Source organism: Melanostigma gelatinosum, assembly GCF_949748355.1.
Source record: "Melanostigma gelatinosum genome assembly, chromosome: 5".
NCBI lineage: Eukaryota > Metazoa > Chordata > Actinopteri > Perciformes > Zoarcidae > Melanostigma > Melanostigma gelatinosum.
This window is the reverse complement of record NC_136638.1, coordinates 20,621,323-20,640,206: the sequence shown is the minus strand read 5'-3', so window position 1 is coordinate 20,640,206 and position 18,884 is coordinate 20,621,323. Positions and strand designations below refer to the sequence as shown.

The following is an 18,884-nucleotide window of genomic DNA, read 5'->3' as shown; positions in this document are numbered from 1 at the left end:
AAAGTAACGCTGGGAAACGTCCGTGCTGTAACGCTACTTTAAAGGTTAACGTCAACGTTCCAAGCTACAAGGTGAATGAGATGACGTTAATTGACCAGTTCAAATAATGGGTTTGGGATTTAAAACAAGGTAGTACAGTTTTAGTGTTTCGCTTGTAATTGGGAAAATACAAGTAATGTGAATAAAGTAAAAAATAAAAAGTCACTGAGAGAGGTAAATGTAACGGTCGCTGGCATTCATGGTCACCACCTGAGTGTCTCTCACTGAAAGCAGGGGTACAACAGTGAATGTGAGAGCTTGTTAAACATCACATGGCGTCAAGTAAATAATTATAGGTTTGAAATGTGTTATACTGCAGTGTATGTAGCTTATATTTGATTTGGTTTGGGAGACAGTACAAGTTGGAGGTGGCACAGGTCAGGACCATATTCAGGCCGAGCATCGAGCGCCATCATGCGTTAGACACACAACACAACAAGAGCTCGCAGACATTCAATGAACCGTGAATTATGCAACAACGTGACACATGCTGCCTTCACGTACTTCGTTCGTTGGGGCTTAATGTTCTGAACACGCAAAAGGACCCCGTACGTTTTGTTTTATATCTTGCGTTTTACTTTAAGTAAGCTATGAAGGTTGACAGCATTGAGGAAATCCAAGATATGATACTGGAAATGCACAGCAATCACATTCATCACAGGTAAAAAAAAATCATGAAACCATCCTCAGGCTATACATTTAGAATGATATATGTTGCCTCTTTTTTGCATTTCTGTTTTTTACCTTTTAGCTTTACTTGGTTGCAGTTTATTCATTTTTTTATTGACAGGGCTGTAGCTTCCTCAGGGTTTTTTCTGGGAATTTGGGGTTTTACCAATGACAAAAAAGAATTCAGGCCCTAATATTATCTAGATCCTCATATAGGGAAAATAACATGACAGAAAATGTTATGCAATGTATTTTATTTGTTATAATCATTTAGCTAATTGAAAATACAGAATGTAGTTAACTGAACAAATATAATGTAAAAAAAAAAGTACATAGCTCTTTTCATACTTTTTGAGGGGGTTGCAATTACCGTGACAGACCTGGACACATAACCTCAGAATTTCTAAAATCCTGGCTACTCTGCATATAGGCACACAGAGCAATTTTAGCTTGAAATACAATTGTATTTATAAACCTACATCCTTACACGATATCATGTTGCGTAAATGGCAACCCAAATAGTTTTGGGTGTTCAGGCTGACTATTAGCGTGACTAAAGGGCTGCTGATTAGGTAACACACTGTACAGCAGTGCTCTGGAGCAAGCCACCGGAACTTCACAAATTGCTCCATTGTTAAATCAAATTACCAAACATCAAACCTGTTGGATGTTTTCATGAACGTGGCGCACTGGGTTAAGAGGGTCGTCTGGGAACCGGAAGGTCAACGGTTCGATCCCCGACTGGGACGTGTCACGTGTCGAAGTGTACCTGAGCAATGGTTTCTTCTTCTTTCTTCTTATTAAATGAGTATTATTTCTGTAGGAAGAAGTCCCTTGCAAATTCCCTTATTTGGTGAGAAAGCCTTCACTGTAACATGCACATGCATAAGCACGCACACACAGGAACATGTGCACGTTATTGCCGCGCAAATCTCAAAGAACAGTTTGTTCCATGACGCAAATTCTCTTTTCATGTAAAAGAAGAAGAAAAAAAGTCCCCCGCGCCCACTCTTTTTTTACATGGGGTAACAGAGCGTTACGTGACCGGCGTGCAGATAGGATCAGGGACAACTTGAACTTCTCCAGAGGGGAGCATATGGTAAGCAGTTGCTGCAGGAGTCTATATGGAGCTGCTGGCGTTGGCAACTGGATCAATGTGCATGCATGTGCAGAGACAACAGGCCTACCTAATGTAAATAATATTAAATGTGTGAATCTGTTGTTTCATAATAAATATATGCCCGATCAATATTAATCATCAAGAAATATACATTTTCTAAAAAACGTTGATTGTACGACTATCCATGTGCACGTACAGTGTGCAGTCAGGCAGTGATTGACAACAGTGTATTGTGTTGGAATACGCCATAAATATTGTATTCATGGTTTGCTTCAGTCTTAGCCCAGCTCAGCAGACTGATGGTGTACGTGTACTGAATGCAGTGGCGTGGGCCATGCCGCTGCCAAAACGTCTCCAAAAAAACACTTTGTATCCCACCCCCAGTTTTTCTCTGTCCAGCGTTCATTCACCATGATGCGCGCTTAGTTGCAGGAGGTTCTCCCCACCTGGTCCCCTTTGCATGCCTAAAACTTTCTAATGAAATCCCCAAACACTTTTTGACAAACATTCTTTTTTTACTCTGGGGGTCAAGAGGGCTTTCGACACGACGCGTTTCTATTGCAAAGAAAACTACAGGTATGTCAGATTTTTCAAATTGAAATTCATTGTGTTGTCTGATTGCAGAGTAAGTTATATGACTTGGCATTGTTGTGCAAATGTTGAACTTGACAAGATTGCAGATGTAAAGAAGTGACGCTTTCAACCAATGGCATTGATATGATTGGTTTAACAAGTACCTTTTCCTTCTGTGAAGAATATGGAGCCCAGTTCCACAGAGGGAGGAGCTGAAGTGAAGCTCCTTAAAAACCATCCACCAGGTCTTGTAAGTGCTGATATTCGATAGAAAACATAACATTTTATAATCACTTTATTCACTGAAGCAGATGCGGTAATTAAGGCATCTTACAATGGAGTTGATAGATCTTTCATGAAAAACCCAGTTGTTATAAAGTCAGGAATCAAGTGGTTTTATTGGCACAAGATTTAAAGCTAATAACAGCATTTTAAACATTTAACAGCAGATTCTTTTAAAAGCGAAACTTTCCCAAATGAAGTGACTTTTTGGTGACACTTTCAAGCGTCCTGTGGTTCATGGGATCTGTGTGTCCTGGCCCGTGGATGCTGAGAGTCAGTGAGTAACATCTGGCTGTCAGAGTGACCCTCCAGCTCTGCTGTCTCCAGCTGCTGCTCCAAGCAGGAGGGTCCACTCAGAGGAGGTCAGCTCTCCCAACGAGTGCCAGAGAGGTCACCAGCGGGTTTATAATTTGCAGAAACAGGGGACAGGACCATCAGTGCGATGTTCATTAATATGCAGAGCACTCGCTGGCAGTTTATATCGTCTGTCATACTCGGATCAGAAGGCATGCCATTTTTTTCCTGCAACGATTTGAAAAGAAAATAGGTTGACTGCAGAACTTAGCAGTTAAGAATATGTGTGGTGAGGGCTTTTTCTCTCCTTCTTCTTTCCACCAGCCTCACAAAGTGATACTCAAACATGGCCAGGAGTTGGAGGAAGAGCAGGAGGAGTTGGCCGAGCACCAGCCTCTAGAGCAGGAAGACCTGAACTTTGAGAGATGGAAGCGCAGGCCGTTACCCGAGAGGACGCTCTACCAGAAAATAGACGACATTAAGACATACTTGTGGAATGCAGAGACCAAGGAATTCATGGGTCGCTCCGGGAAGAGCTGGAGTGAGTTGACGATGAAGATAAAGTTCTATGTTGTTGGGATATGACGGGGGAATGTTTGGATTAATGCAAAAGTATTTTATTTTTTAATGCATGTGTCCAATCATTACAGATCTAATGTCTGATGCTTACAAATACAGTTTGAATCGTCTTCAACAAGAGCAGACACATTGTTCGAATGTCTTCATAAGATGCACTCAGGGATAGTTGTAGGGGGTTAGAAATGTCTCTCCAGTCCAGTGACTCTGCTCACTGTGCTGTGAGTGTGTGTGTGTGTGTGTCCTTATGCTCAATGTTTACATAGGTGCATGGACAATTCAGAGTGGCCCGACAAAAACAGACTGCCTGGGGACACATCCCCAGCGGGAGCTCACTGTCCCGGGCCTCGCATTGGCCAGAAATCACATTCCTCTACATCTTACCATGCTCTCCACAGCCTCTTTCCCAAAGCCTCGGTGACCTCATTGCTGAACTTAACATGCTCAAGGCCCCTCGTTTGCAGTTAAACACGTAGAGATGCTCTCCCCCTTTTTTGTTGTTGTATTATCTATAGAGCTCACTTTATTTGGCAGAAGCAACAGACTGGATGAGTTTGTTGAGTCAATGATGATGGAGCATCCTTTTGGTATTCCAGGGTGGCTGCCATGTGACGCTGTTGAGCCCCTCCCTCAGCTTCACTGTACACAATGGCAAACATGATCCCACTGATTGTAGAGAAAATATCCAAGGAAAGTGTGTGTTACTCGCATGAGCTGACATGCCGGATCCTGGGCAGAGCCGAGAGCTCGCTTCGGCTACAAAACCAGAGTGCGCACACTTGTGGATAGGCTCATGTGTCCGATGAAGAAAGGCTCTGCGTTGAAGTCTGTGCTGTGTGTCCTGTGAGACGGGTGTGTAACAGGGGACACAATACAAGAGTGGGGTGATTGGGGCTCCTTGGAGCTGGCCAGGCCTCTATGGCTGCAAAAGACCTTCACTACGATGGCAACCGGAGGTTCACTGTGTTCCTGAGTGAAAGGACAGCTGGGAGAATTCTCACTGAGCTCAAACAGAAAGGCCTTTGTGGCTCCAGGGACGCAAGGCTGGCTGTAGCTAGTCCCCTGTGAAATTGCCCGCACAGCAAAAGCCATTTAATTTAGGGCACGTTTGGCTTGATTAGTTGCTAATGGACTGTTAATTGAAAATTGTTCTTGGGCTTGTTACGTAGTTCTCACATTAGCTCACTATGGTGAATTGTACACCAGAACTTCTAGTTATTTTGAGTTATTTAGAGTCCAGACATGAGGGCAGGACGGTGCTTTTGTATGAGTAAACTAATTAGTGACCGTCCTGATGAAGGATAGTAGCTGGAGCCCAGACAGACGACACAGTCTGAGCAAAAGAGGAAATTCATTGTGGGTCATTGTCCTTCTCAACTCATATCAGAGGTTTGTTGAGCAATGCACCAACTGTTATGCAAGACACTTTTGTGCAAATACTGCATCAGAAATATTCATCCTAATAGCTCTTTTTTCACTCCTCTTCCAGGCCTCATCCTCCTCTTCTACGCTGTACTTTATTCGTTTCTCGCAGCCATGTTTGGTGGCTGTATGTTTTGCCTCATGTGGTCTATTAGTCCCTACCATCCAACCTTCAATGATAGAGTGATGCCACCAGGTAAATAAACCCCCAAACTCAAACCACTCCACCGCATCCTCCGCTGTCACTTTCCTCTCGTCTCTCTGCTCCACTGTCCTTCCGTCTCCTGCTTCTACTTGAGTCTCAGCACAGTTGACTGTCTCTGGGTCTCCACTGGCAGGTATGACGATGGCCCCACACCTAGAAGGCCATGACATCATCTTCAACGCCACTGATCGCAAGTCCTGGAAGAAGTACGCAAGGGCTATGGATGAATATCTAAAACGTGAGTCTGTGGCAATTGTGAGGGATGATAAAAGGTAAAAGTTGAGGGGGTCAGATGAGGTTGTTGAGTTTTTTTGAAATTAAGCGGGCATGCAACGAGTTAATCCTCATCTTCACTACCTTTGTCCCCTTTTTCCATTTGGTTCTTGCAGGGCATGCTGGGAAGGGAAGCCTCTTTGTGGGCAGAGTGCAGCCATTCAATTCGTTCTTTTTTTTCTCACCCTGCTTTTGTTGAGCTTCCTTAATCAGAGGCTTGAGTCTGGCAGGGTATTGCTGTAGCAAGGGTTTATTTATGCCCTCCTCTCCCCCCCCCCCACGCCCCTCTGCCTCTTTCTCCCTACTCTCCATTTTCAGCATATAACGATGGTCCTCAGCAGAAGAAGAATATTCGTTGCACACACGACAGATACTTCATGCAGGACGACTTGGAGGAGAGCGCAGAGCGGAAAGCGTGTGAGTTCAGGAGGTCCTGGTTGGGTGACTGTTCGGGGCTGCAGGACCCCAACTATGGCTATTCTCTGGGAAGGCCATGCATCCTCCTTCGAATGAACCGGGTAAGACGAGCATCGGTCACCCCAAAACCTGTGACACAGTGTGCCTTTAAATGTACAAACAAAAGAGGGGACATAAAACAGCAGGAACACAGTGTGTTACCGGACTGTTGAAGCTCATGGTTTAATCATTGAGTGACATCTTGTGGCCATTTCAGTGGAAGGATGAACATACGTGAAGCCACTTGTGCACTACTTTTAGTCTTGGTTAACATTTTGAATGACATCTTATGCAGAATCACATTCTCATATATTTGTTTAATACACGTCAGAATTAAAATCTTTGCTTGTAATTTGTATTATTTATGTATAAAGACATTATCTTGCTGGAGTTGAACCAAGGAAGGTGGATAGTGTGCACATCCAACAAAAATATCATACAAAGGAAAATGAGAGGCTGACCACACACTGCCATTTGCAAACTACCAACATTTGTATTTATGCAACATTTTGACCTACAAAGTCTTTGTCAGGCAAACATCCATGGGAGTTCAGTTTGAAGACCAACATATAGAACCGAAATAGGCGTTAAAGAGAACTTTGTTTGTTTCTTACTGTTCTTACTTTTCAATAGATTCTTGGTTACTTACCTGGCCAGGGCAAACCAGTGAACGTGACTTGTGGAGTTAAGGTACATTAATCATCAACACACTCTTGCTTGTAACACTATCAAAGCGATAAATTCTGAAAATGCCACAAAAGATAACTTCTTCCTCTTTCAGAAAGGACCTCCAGAAGCTTTGGGAGAAGTCCAATTTTTCCCTAAAAGCTTTTTTGACCTGAAGTACTATCCATACTATGGGAAGTCCAGACATGTGAGTGAGAGTTTCATCTTTGTGATCGCCACAATTTTATTCAAATATGAAATAACATCTGTTGCGTCACTTCTGTCTCAGGCAAACTACTCTGCACCGGTGGTGGCTGTGCGCTTTGCATTAACGCAGTACGACGCTCACATCCAAGTCCAATGCAAACTGAATGGAAAGGGCATCATCAACGACTCACCCACTGACCGCTCCCTGGGCAGTGTGACCTTCTTCTTGGATGTCGGAGCGTAAAGCAAAGATATCGCTGCCAGCAGGATGCTCCCGTGACAACGAGGCAGGGAAATATACAAGAAAAAATTACGAGTAATGAACCATTATTTTCCATGAAATATGTAATCCCGCTCTCCTCATCTTTTAAAATTCCTCAAGAAGTCGATATTTCCTCTTGTGTTTCTGTCGTATCTTTGTACCCTGAGCGTGCTACTGGCACCCACAACAAACATCGCTGAGCACAGCACCAGTGTCATAGAGTGAGTTACAATTCCTGATACTTTGTAATGATTAGCAAGATTAATCAAACTAAATTACACTCTGCCCAATAGTTAGCATTTATGACTATGCAAATCCAATTATGACTTAAAACATTACTAGACGTTTAGCACTATTGGTGTATCGGGTTAGATCATGGTTTTGTGAGACAATGTGTACTAATTTGTTTTGAATTATATTTTTCAAACATGTACATTGTAAGAATTATCTATCATGCAAACACTGAAAGCAGGACTTGTACTGTACTTACACAGTAAAAAAAAAAGACATATTAAATGACTGCAAATACACTTACTATATTTTTGTTGAATAGAGCAGTAATATACATTTATGATAAAGCATCACAAGCCACTTCTTGCCTTCTTTTGTAAAAACATTTGCTTTTGAAAATGAAATACTACACAAGACTGATCAATAAAGAGAATACTGATGTGAAATAGTTTGTGAAAGGTCTGTACCATTTAAAAAATAACTGTTTTATGATCGTATTAATCTCTGTCTGAACTTTGCTACTAAACATGGTATCAATGTTGTATTTATTCCTATTATAGTTCTTATAATAAATACAATATTCTGGTATGTACTGTAAGTTTTCTTCCACATCAACTTTTACAATGCCTGTACGCATCTCAACTCTTTCACTTTCAGTAAAACTCTACAAATAGTATAATTTAGTGATGGTTGCGGTTAAACTTTACATTCTTTTGGAGGTAAATAAATGTGAAAATCCAGTCGTTGACCAATTTTATAACCTTGAACTGATGACACGCTTCATAAGTCTGCTACAGAAAATTACACATTAGGAATTGCATAAAATATGGTTAAATACAATGTATTTGTATTGTATTGTGTTTCTGTTACTGGAGTTTAACAGTTTATTTATGAGAGGTCTAACAGACTACTTTAGGTCTAACAAAGGGAACATATATAGCTCATGTCTCTCCCATAACTTAGACAACATGAAATATATCCTCACTGGTTGTAAAAAAAAAAAAGAAGCAAAGAATCTACAGCCATGAGAAAACGGCCTTGCCTGCAAATTTGAGGGCGTAGGTTTCAAGAAGTAAAACATCAGTCGGCTTTAAGCTGTAGGTGGGTGATTTCAACATATTGACCGAAGGAAATGTACATTTCCTGAATGTGTCATAAGAAGATATGTTGTTGAGACATTTCACTCAAAACATGTGAAGCTCATGGTGAACATGAGTATTTGTATTACCGGTACATTTTGTACCAATCCATTCGACAGTTGAGATGTTTCAGTCCGGACCAAAGTGGAGGATCAACCAACAAAACCACATTGTGGTCAACTCTGTATTTACTTCAGAAGTGCAGGCAAAGAAAAGGGTTACGACACTTCAAAACCTTTCTAACATGAGTTTTATAATGACAGAAGAAATGTAAAAAATATTTCAAGGACACCAAACTGTAAGGAAGGAAAGCTAAATGTAACAAAACACTGATTATGTTCATCAAACTAGACTTGAGCCTTCATCCACTGGTGTGACCTCTGTGTAAAATTGCATCACTGCCTGAATGCCAGTAATAGTTGGCGTGAGAGTCATGCCCCTGGTTGTAAAAAGTTGATCAAAGTTGAACAGACATTTAGAGCAATCACAGCAGTTCCCTCAGCCAAGTGAGTGTTTAGTTTAGAGCCGTTAACCTTTGAATTCAGCTTCGTCACAAGACCCACAAGCTTCTGGCAACGTCGCACTAAAAGCAGAGCCGCTAAAAGAATGACAGTGACACAAAACAAGAACGAAACTTCATTTAATTTGTTCCCCACTTGTGTTAAACAAGCTCATCATATCACATTCTTCCTCAGATGGAGACACGCTTCAAGCGAGCAACTCAGGAGGTGCACAAAACCAAGGCACGGAACTGTCGGGAGGGGAGCGATCGAATGAACGGGACCGAGGGTCGTGGAAATGAAATGACGTGACTTAAATATTACCGCCGATGTTACTGTGCTGTCGCATGAAGGGTAGTGCAGGAAGAAGTGGTACATGCAACCAAATTTGATCCTGGTGACAGAATTGTTAACCTTTTTGAGATCACATGGGAACAACACGATCATTGATTCACCAAACACTCGAGTGTAAATCTTTTAAGAGAAGTGTACATTTCAAGAAAAATAAATCTTCCTAATGACGGTGACGGAAACATGGAACAATACACATTCCCCACAAAAAAACAGAAATAAACTGGTCCCAATGCTGGTAAAGTGTCGTAGTTAGTGTCCCTTTCATCAAACTACAATTCACTGACTATTTGTGCAAAAGGGAGCAATTCCTTTAGGCGTTCATTTATTTCACATGAAGGTTAATACAACGCAAGAAGAGTGGCATCTGGGATGTGAATGACAACAGTGGAGCTTGCTCGTTACATTCACGTCATCAAAAAGCAATGTCATTCATTCTATACAAGAGAGTAATTTACACATATACTATTATACAGCACAGAGAGCGAGAGGGGAAAAGGCCTCTCTGGGGTGGGAGGAGGTGGGCGGCTGCTCACAGCCATCAATTTAATTTTCAAAACATGCAGTCGACAATCAAACGATGCAATATTGATCATAAATGTTTTGGAACTCGATTTAGTTGTTGGCATTGAAGCAAAAAACAAAAGGAACCCGCTGGGAGGGGGTGGGGTCAATTTTAAACTGTGTACGAGAAATAAGCTAAAGGTTATTTTTAGGCAAACAGAAATTAGCAGGAAATTTGGGATGCTTTCGATGCACTGACGGGCAGGGAAGGTTGTTTTTTTTTAAAGAGCTGTGAGGGTTGAAAAGGGTGCGAGAGGCAGAAGCAGCAGGGTTGGATTATACGGACTGGTAGCCAGTACGACTCTTCCTCCGACCAATCAGGTAAGAGATAAGCACAAGGATGATTAGGAAGCTGAGCGCCACCCCCACCGCAATGGGCACCAAAAAGCTCAAATCAGAGTCCAGGTAGCATTCCTCAGCTGACAGACCCACAGAAACAGAAACAGAGAGGAGACAGACAGCAGGTTAGTGGTTTTAGTCAGCTGGAACAATGTTACTTAAAGAGAAGGATTTGGGATGTTTACAGTCCACAAAGAGTTGGAGAGAAAAGAGGCAGAGCGGCAAGAACAGAGATCAGAACCTACAGAAAGTTTAAGACCAGAGGAAAGGGTGATGAAATATTCCAAAGGCACAACAAAGGAAATCACTCAAGATGTTATTACTGATTGGCGTTTGTGAACATTAATGTCATGCAGGACGAGCAAAGGAAATTCTTAAAAGAAATAGTCAGACTTTGGGAAATGTGCAAAAAGTAAATTAAAAGAAAAATGTCTGCAGCATCTTTATAAGTATTCTTTATGTTATCACTTTGATCCACTCAGTCAAATAAGTCAAATAAGTCTCGAAGAGCGGTTTCATTAAATTAAGTATGCAAGTGTGAAACAAATAGGTTATAACAGCTTTAGGCTAGCTGTGTCCACCCGTTTCAAGTCGTTTTGCTAAGCTAAGCGGCTACATCTTCATATTCAAGAAGACTTGTTTAAATTTTTGTCATCCAATTCTTGCAAATTTCCCAAAATATCAAATTATCGCTTTACGAAAAGAGTCAGCACTAAACACTACATGGAAATGTCAATACAACACGTTGATAATTTTTAGTCAAAATATAGCAATTCACTGACTATCCTTTGAAGAGCGTTAAGATCTAAACGAGGAAAGGTTAATTATAAAGTCTCGTAGCTGGAGGCCATGTTTCTCTTTCTCCCGATGAAGTAGGCCAGCAGAACGATAAGAATGAGAACAAGCAGGGCAACTCCCACAGCTATGGGAACAATGAAGTTCTCCGCATCGGCCTGGCAATCCTCAGCTAGACGGGGGTGAAGAGAGCAGAGAGGTGAATGTCTTAGGAAAGAAGTGTTAAAGTAAATATTACTAGTTGAGGCATGAACGGCTGAAAGAAAGGCGTAGCCCGCTAACTGACTTCAAGGCGTAGCCCGCTAACCGACTTCAAGAAGTATTGAAAGCAGCAACAGTTTTGAAAAGAATAAACGTTTACTCGGGTGTCCAGGGCAGAAACACATTTTTTATTTCCATGAATCTTAAAAAGGCTAAAAAGCTCCACAGTCTGTCACACACACTTTGAAATCGAATCTATTATAGCTAACAGCGCGAGCGCATGGAGATGAAATCCTTTCTATCCACATAACAGACATTAATTTATCGTTGTCACGATTGGTCTTGCAGCACAAATTCCCTTTACTGAACACTGGTGTGCAATGTTCTCAAATAATGAAGGAAAACCAACCAGAAAAGGGTTCTTAGCCGTATAAGAGAGTTATTGAATGAACAAACGAGACATTTATCATTAAGCAAGGCACAGCTGTCATGATGATAAACCTGTTAAAGGTGATTTATTGAGAACAAAAGAGATTACGGTTGAGAAACACAAATGTCTACACCAGTGCTGCAAAAACCCATCTTTATAATGAAGGCAACCGAGTTTGTACAAAGCTGAAATAAACAAGACGGCAACAATTATAAGCAAAAATCAAAGCCCATATTTGATTTGGAGCTATTCAACACACGTGAAATGTAACTGGGAAAGCAAATTCCTTTAGCAACTTAATTCAAAACGCAACTATCTCTACTCATATTCAGTGCAGTTTGCTGCCTGCTTTGCTCCAGTCTTGAATCGTTGGAACAAGGATAACAGTACACAACACTAATTAAGCAACAAGACACAGCAACTACCATGTGTAACATTGGTTTCTATCATTACAGAAATACACATTCTGGGGCTTGACTCCATCCCTGATACAAGCTGCACTATTTCCCTGACCTAAAAGCTCCCGTGAAAACCTGCTTTCAGCTTCTTGCTACATGAAAACAATGTCTGTTTCACAGGATTGATTGGTTTGTTTTTTTCAGCAATTTTGGAATCAAAATGTGACGACGGGTTTTGGGGTTGTTTGTTCTTTGCCAGCACTGTTGAACAAACACACCCAGAAGAGGAGCTTTTTGAAAAAAAGGAGTGATTTTTGAAAGAAAAAGGAGTGATTTTTGTCCTTTCTTTCTGAGCGTTAGATGAGAAGATCAAACCAACATGATAGAACATGCTAGGTGAGCATCAGAGGTGCTGGTAGGCGCCTCTGATGCCATGTTTCGTTTGGACAGCGTTTCCAGTCTTCGTGCGAAGCTCAACTGTCTCCTGGCTGAAGCTTCATATCCAACACAATATTCGGATCAAACGCTCAGCAAGAAAGCAAATAATATGTTTTCAAAATGTTAAACTATAAATACTTAAGGACATTTTTCTATATTTTCTTTGTTCATTTGCGTTAATACAATGTTTTCAGGGGCTTTAACGTCCCCACACCGACACACAGGTGAGATAATGTGACAACAGCCTCAACATAATGCAGACATTTAAAGAGTGTCTTAGTGCATTCACATGTAAATGTCCTCAGAAAAGAGAATATCGACACAACAGAACTCTCCCTTTTCTAAACCTAATGCCAAAATTGGTTGTGTGAGAAAGAAAACAGTTAATGTTTCTTATCTGGTTTATTCTCTGCGTGTGCAAATGTAAGAGACCTTTAAAAATAGCAGACATTTGGACATCGTACAGCAGGAGAAGTCCTGAACCGTTACACCTTAATGTAAACGAGACATCGTTAGCGTCATTAGTTACACCTAGACACCGAAATGTCCTCCATCAGTAAAGGTCTATTTATGTTTAAACAACACTTTGATGCCACATTCTTAATAGGATTTGAGCCTCATAATCAGGCCAATGTTTCTCCTGCTCTACAGGGGAAAACATCGGCTGAAGCACATTTCCCTCGACTACTTTCCGAGTGGAATAGACCTTCATCCTTGTCAATGACTTTCTGGGAAGAAAGAAAGAAAGCTGAAAGGCTGCTGAAAATGATTTCTCTTTTATAAGGTAAATAATTATGTGGATGAACAGTCAGACCATAATGAAATGAAAAACCAAAATGTGCACAAAGATGAAACAAGTGGAAACAAAAAGGTAATGTCGGCAGAGCAAGTGCAGGATCCTTCAGCAACCGATTTGAATTGCTACAAATCTCCTGCTAAAGACTAATGTCCAGCGGCGTTTGTATATGTAAGAGTGTACCTCACATGTACAGAAACTCTATATATTGAGTCACCTTTCCTGTGATTATGATCACATAAATGTAAAACAAAAAGGTTGTGTGGATGTTGCACTTGCTCATTAACTAAAAAACACAATGACAAAAGGACGACAAGACATCCAGAAAACAACAAAAAAGAAACAAGCATTGGGGGTAGACAAGTTTGGTCCTTGACAAAAACACCAACCCTCCATCTTTACTCCTTATTATAGGATCATTAAAAACCTTTGAGGAAACTGCAATTCAAAAAATGCGCCTTGTGCATTTCATGTCTCATAATGACCAGTAACTTCAATAATGCATCTCATGTTTGCTTTTTTGAGACTTTAGTTTAGATTTTGGCTCTTGTCAAGTTATTTGCCAATTAAACAATTGCACATGAAACCCAAGGACCAGGCTTGGGAACCCCCCGGATATTGATTGCAAACTGGATTTAAAGGGTCTGATATCCAACATAAGTCTTTCTTCGACCAATCACGTAAGCGATCACGACAATGAGAATCAAGCCAGCCAGTGCAGCGCCAACAATGATTGGGATTAAGATGCTGGTGTCATCCAGTGAACATTCATGGGCTGCAGATAAAAAGAGTTATGTCAACAGGGAGAACAGTGATTTTCTGATTAACAACAGCAGGACAGCAGCAGGACAGCACATTATTTGCCACCAGCTGTGCCAAAACACTTAATTTTTGTCTCGTAACACTGTGCTCATTTGAATGGACATCTTTGGGATGATGGTAGATGCACTTCATATCAATGAAGACATGCTGCAGGAGGTCATTTGTGCATGAATTTGGGAGTGATCATGAAGCTGCACAGTAGCCTGGGATGGGCTTGATTAGAAATAGGATTGTCTCTTCTTAGGATTTAAACCAGTGGTTAAAAACTCTCAGGACTCCTCAAGGTGACCCAAGCTAAAAATCTGACGGGGGTCAAAATGATGTCTATTTTTTTTCTAATTATGAAAGACTATACACTATCGCAAGCCCAAAACGTTGAGATTAGGGGTGACACGATTCTCCCGTCAGTGGCCGTGGTGTCTCAATGTGCAGATGCAGGCTACTGCTAAGCTACGCTGTCTTTGAAGTGTTGATGGTTTTAATGAACTCAATTTGATCGATTGCTGATTTAGAATTGAATTCGTGACACCCCTCGTTGAGGACCACTCATTTTAAACGTTTAGAATTAAAACATGTTCCCTTGGTTGTTAGGAGAACGTGAAGTAAAACAGAACTAGTTATTATGAAGGCTGGGTGGCAGCAGTCTGTGACTTATTTTTCAACTGCAAAACAGAATCATGTCAGTGCTGTCGATCACTGTAAAATTGTACATTTTAAAAAGTGATTGTCAATTGTGGTAACTTACAATCTTATCAAATTAACACTTGTTTATACTGTTAAATAGACTATCAAATTGAATACATATTTTAAACTTGTGACCTTAAATGATGTCCTTTGGGAAAATAAATTGCATTAAAAACATTGTCTGATCATATTATGAGACGAGAAATAAACTTTTAACTGAGTAATACTGTCGGTACCAATTTTCAAATGACACCCAGCCTTAGTGCTGGAACAAACAACATAATCCACGTTGTTGCTTCAAACACAGCAAAGACCGTCTTGCTCGTTACAGCCTTAACAGTCATCAGCCTCTACACATGAAACACTTTGGTGCGGGTCTGTTTTAAGAGACATTAAAGAATAACCTACCTGTACTGAAAACACCCTTATTGACTCCGAAAGGCTGAACGCGAAGATCGAAGGTGTAGAGGGCGAGCAGGCCGGTGATGGTGTAGTTCTGCTCCTTGTTGCACATGTAGGAGCTGCCGACAGGCGCCTCCCACAGACTCAGGTTGGTGTTCGCTTCAGAAAACGCCACACCTTGAAAGAAACACACGGATAAAACAAGAAAAGAAACTCAACATTAGCTTGCTCCTCAGTGTGGTTCCGGGTCTTTGTGGTAGATATGATTCTACTAAATTACCAGAGCTCGTCTTTCCGGTGACGTTCAGAGCATGGAGGTGGAATTTCTTTGAGTCCTGTCAGACGGAAAAAGAGAAACAGAAAAACTGCATCAAAATAACATAAATTGGTGTGAAGCTGATCTTGGTGTATTTGTCATAACCAGTGACCGTTCAACTGCCTGACATATTGTCAAAATATAGAAAATTCCAGGTTACAATCCTTTAAACACTGAGAAAACTTGACGAGGGAGGTTCATCAAACTTACATTGGCGAAAGTGAGCATGATCGTCATTGCGTTGGACGTCAACACCAGCTGACTGCTGTTGACTCCGCATGAGCCAGAGCTTGTTGTCCCATTGGGCTCAAAGTTCATCTTGGGACATTAAAAAGGAAGAGAAGGGAATAAAATCATCAACAGTACTATGGAAGATAATTTGTTTATAATCTGTAAAACAAGATTGCAACATTATAAGACTGCATTTATGAACATACCTCTATGCTGTTGACACTGATCCGCAGCCCAAAGTTGGCCTTCAGGCAGACTGTGCTGTTTTCATCAGGCTTGATGCTGTACTCCCCAGTGGTGGGCGTGGGGAGGGTGGGGGTCGGGGTAGGCGGAGGGGCAGTGGAAGAGTTTGTAACAGGAGCCGCAGGGGTAGTCGTGGTGGGATGAGTGGTCGGGGTAACAGGGGTTATGGGTACGTCAGCAGCACAAGAAGTAACTGTGGGAGAGAATAGACGATGAATGTAGAGAGAAGAGGCGAGATGTATTACAGGCCGGATGAGATGTGACGCTGCATCTGCACTTACTGTTTTCACTTGTGCTGTTGTTAATGACAAAAGCCTGTATGAGCACGTTCCACAGCGTCTGATTGACTGACTCAGCCTCAATCGTGTCTTTACTCTTGCATGAGTAGCAGGTGTCCACGACGACATCGGCGATCTGAGGCTTCACATTGACAGTTAAGGTGTCTGAAAGAAATTCCAAAACATGTCAGCATCAGTAAAAGGCCTTTCAATAATGTGTGTGCTTTTTTGTTTGCACTATGAGGTGTAGAAGTTACCATTAACTGCAGATTTGGGGAAGACGGCTGTGTCACTGAGGTTGTAGGAGAAGGTGATGATGTCAGCCTGGTACGTTTTTCCTTTGATGGTAAAGTTCACACTCCAGGAGTGTCCTTCGCCAAAATTGAGCTTCAACGTTGAGCTTGTGTTATCACATGCACTTCCATCTGTTGTGACATTACCAGGAAGTTCAAACATCGCTGTTTCACGCTAAAAGAGAGCAGAGTGTAAGCTTATTAAACATCCTTATACAAGTATGATGTAAAACTGTTAAAAAGTTAATTTCACATTTCCCCTGTAAACATGGCACTAACTGTATTCTAATAGGACTGATATGACAGATCCATTACTTATAAGCACAGGCGAGAACATTTCAATGCATTTCTGTGAACTGCTCTCTATAGCACAACTCACAGGACATAACAAGCGCAGGATATGGATCAGGAAAACTCACGAACTGAAATGCTGAATTGCAAGAATATATTTGCTTTGTAGGGACTCCCCTCATTTCCCCTTTCCATGATGACCTTTGCTTCCACGTGAGTTGTCAGATAGTCACGCTGTTGAGGCTGATAAGAAGGGCGCTGCTTTGCTAGGTTGTTAAACTAACAGCCTGATGTAATACATATAACAAACACAGCCGGTCATAGTAGAGCTTATTGTGACTAAGACCAGACACTCACCTTATTGTCAGCTACATCATAGGAGACTGAGAAGTTGACCATTAGATTGGCATAGAGGCATAAGTTGTTGTCTTTGTCTTTGACAGTCACCTCAGCGCTGTGTGACAGCTGGAACGCTGAAAGGAAAAAGGAAAATGACTGTATTATCCTTATTCTAATTAATTATTAGCCCAGTTGGAAATTAATAGATCCCTGTCTTCACAAAAAATATATATTTTTAATTCAATGTGAAAAAAACCTAGTTCCAGGCTGTAAAATGATAGCACACAGCTATTTAAAGCCTTGGAATATCAATGTTTACCTGTCAGATAAGCGTATTTAAGAGCTATTTCTGACATACGCAACAATTACATGACCCCAGGTTCACTGAATTGGACAAGATGAGAACACTTCTGTAATATTCTAAATGACAGAAGACTAAAAATGAAGCCATAACTGCAACAAAGCCCTGTACATTTCTACAGGCTTTGATAAATTGTTTACTATTAACAGAAGCAAGGCCAGGGTCCATTCAGATTTAATACATGGTTTGTCATCAACTCAACAATAGTTGGCTGCTATAATCCCGTTTACATGTATAAAGCAACAAAATGGATTATGTGATACAATAAAACATTTGCAGTGAAAATATAACTGAAAGCCTTCACAAGGTCACATAACCTTATGTGTCACACCATGTATCTGTCAGCATTTGAGAATATTAGAGATATCGAGGAAAACAACAGAACTATAAGCAAAATATAACATTTTGTCAGTTAGCACATCGGATCAAGTAGCTAGCATAAATGTAACAACTAGCATCAACAGAATAATTCAGAGTGGATTCCTCATTTAAAACGTTCATCTGAAACAAAAAATGTGCTCTTGTTTAAAGTGATGGCGGTTATTGTCCGTTGCTTTGGATTCTTAATGTATTCATTTTGTGAAACTAACGTCGTATAGCTCTTAATTAGCTTAGGTTAGCTAGTCTGCTAACTAGCTACGTCACAGAACGCTAGCTTAACACTAACGTTTATTATATGTTCTGGTTGTTCTGTCACGTGCTAACAGGTGCTAGCTGACTGTAAGCTGACTGTAGCTTCTTGAGCTGCATACGGTGATTTAACAGAGTTATAATTTAATGTTGATGACGTAGGTAACTGGTGATCAAGCTAGCTGCTTTAGCAAAACATCACGACTCGAACAAACAGCAGACAACGGGTTCCTTTTAAGGCCTGTACAGTAAATTCACCCTAAAAAAAACACGTCTATAAAATTAACAGGCAACTAAGACATATATATATATGCATTTGTATTCTCTCAGAGCAGCATTTAGCCTGAGCCCAAAGCACCAGGCCCGTAGTGTCCCATAAGTTTATCGGCAATCGCGTCACTTCACAGAAACAGATTTTTTTCTCTCACTTTTTACGCATTTGATTTAACGTTAAAGACAAATTGAAGGTGATGATACATACCGAATACAGAGGCGAGGAATAGAACAGATGACGCATATCGATACATGATCGCGCAATATTTTTGGAGCGTCAGCCACAGGAGAGATAAATAACCCGATAGTATCGCTCAGTCAGCGGTGTTCGGTATATGGAGCTCAGCCGACTGTACCAGGAAATGGAAGTCATATGACAGGGACGGTCTCAGACCAGAAGGAGGTAGTCTCTATTTTATGTACTTCAGTATTGGACTTCCAAGGCTCACGAGAATGTGTATATTTAAGGGCTTCCTGCTTTCATACAAGACAGTG

At 41.1% G+C, this 18,884-nt stretch overlaps 2 protein-coding genes across 3 annotated transcripts; one reads left to right on the top strand and one right to left on the bottom strand.

Annotated features, from left to right (window-relative positions):
- The first annotated feature begins 2,249 nt into the window (after window positions 1-2,249).
- atp1b4 (ATPase Na+/K+ transporting subunit beta 4) lies at window positions 2,250-7,574 on the top strand. The gene is made up of 9 exons (XM_079268494.1): window positions 2,250-2,404; window positions 2,583-2,651; window positions 3,302-3,518; window positions 5,043-5,171; window positions 5,314-5,418; window positions 5,772-5,971; window positions 6,543-6,599; window positions 6,691-6,783; window positions 6,865-7,574. The coding sequence occupies exons 2-9, from the start codon at window positions 2,586-2,588 to the stop codon at window positions 7,024-7,026; spliced, it is 1,029 nt and encodes a 342-aa protein (XP_079124620.1). The 5' UTR covers window positions 2,250-2,404; window positions 2,583-2,585; the 3' UTR covers window positions 7,027-7,574.
- Window positions 7,575-10,137: 2,563 nt separating this feature from the next.
- On the bottom strand, window positions 10,138-18,745 carry lamp2 (lysosomal-associated membrane protein 2). Of its 2 annotated transcripts, none has more exons than XM_079268975.1 (9): window positions 18,598-18,745; window positions 17,144-17,259; window positions 16,460-16,670; window positions 16,206-16,367; window positions 15,888-16,117; window positions 15,661-15,768; window positions 15,415-15,469; window positions 15,141-15,311; window positions 10,138-11,135 (listed from the first exon to the last, which is right to left on the bottom strand). In XM_079268975.1, the coding sequence occupies exons 1-9, from the start codon at window positions 18,641-18,643 to the stop codon at window positions 10,993-10,995; spliced, it is 1,242 nt and encodes a 413-aa protein (XP_079125101.1). In that variant the 5' UTR covers window positions 18,644-18,745; the 3' UTR covers window positions 10,138-10,992. The 2 variants fall into 2 exon arrangements, with proteins under 2 accessions (XP_079125101.1, XP_079125102.1); XM_079268976.1 differs by lacking the exon at window positions 10,138-11,135 and adding an exon at window positions 11,332-14,001.
- Between the last annotated feature and the right edge of the window lie 139 nt (window positions 18,746-18,884).

What these genes read in the sequence shown, in the direction of transcription:
- atp1b4 (XM_079268494.1), top strand. Translation starts at nt 2,586, where the DNA reads ATGGAGCCCAGTTCCACAGAGGGAGGAGCTGAAGTGAAGCTCCTTAAA. An exon ending in TGATAGAGTGATGCCACCAG is followed by an intron (nt 5,172 to 5,313) that starts GTAAATAAACCC and finishes CTCCACTGGCAG; the next exon opens with GTATGACGATGGCCCCACAC. An exon ending in TATGGATGAATATCTAAAAC is followed by an intron (nt 5,419 to 5,771) that starts GTGAGTCTGTGG and finishes CTCCATTTTCAG; the next exon opens with CATATAACGATGGTCCTCAG.
- lamp2 (XM_079268975.1), bottom strand. Translation starts at nt 18,643, where the DNA reads ATGTATCGATATGCGTCATCTGTTCTATTCCTCGCCTCTGTATTCG. An exon ending in ATTCCTCGCCTCTGTATTCG is followed by an intron (nt 17,260 to 18,597) that starts GTATGTATCATC and finishes TTTTCCTTTCAG; the next exon opens with CGTTCCAGCTGTCACACAGC. An exon ending in TCATGCTCACTTTCGCCAAT is followed by an intron (nt 15,470 to 15,660) that starts GTAAGTTTGATG and finishes TCCGTCTGACAG; the next exon opens with GACTCAAAGAAATTCCACCT.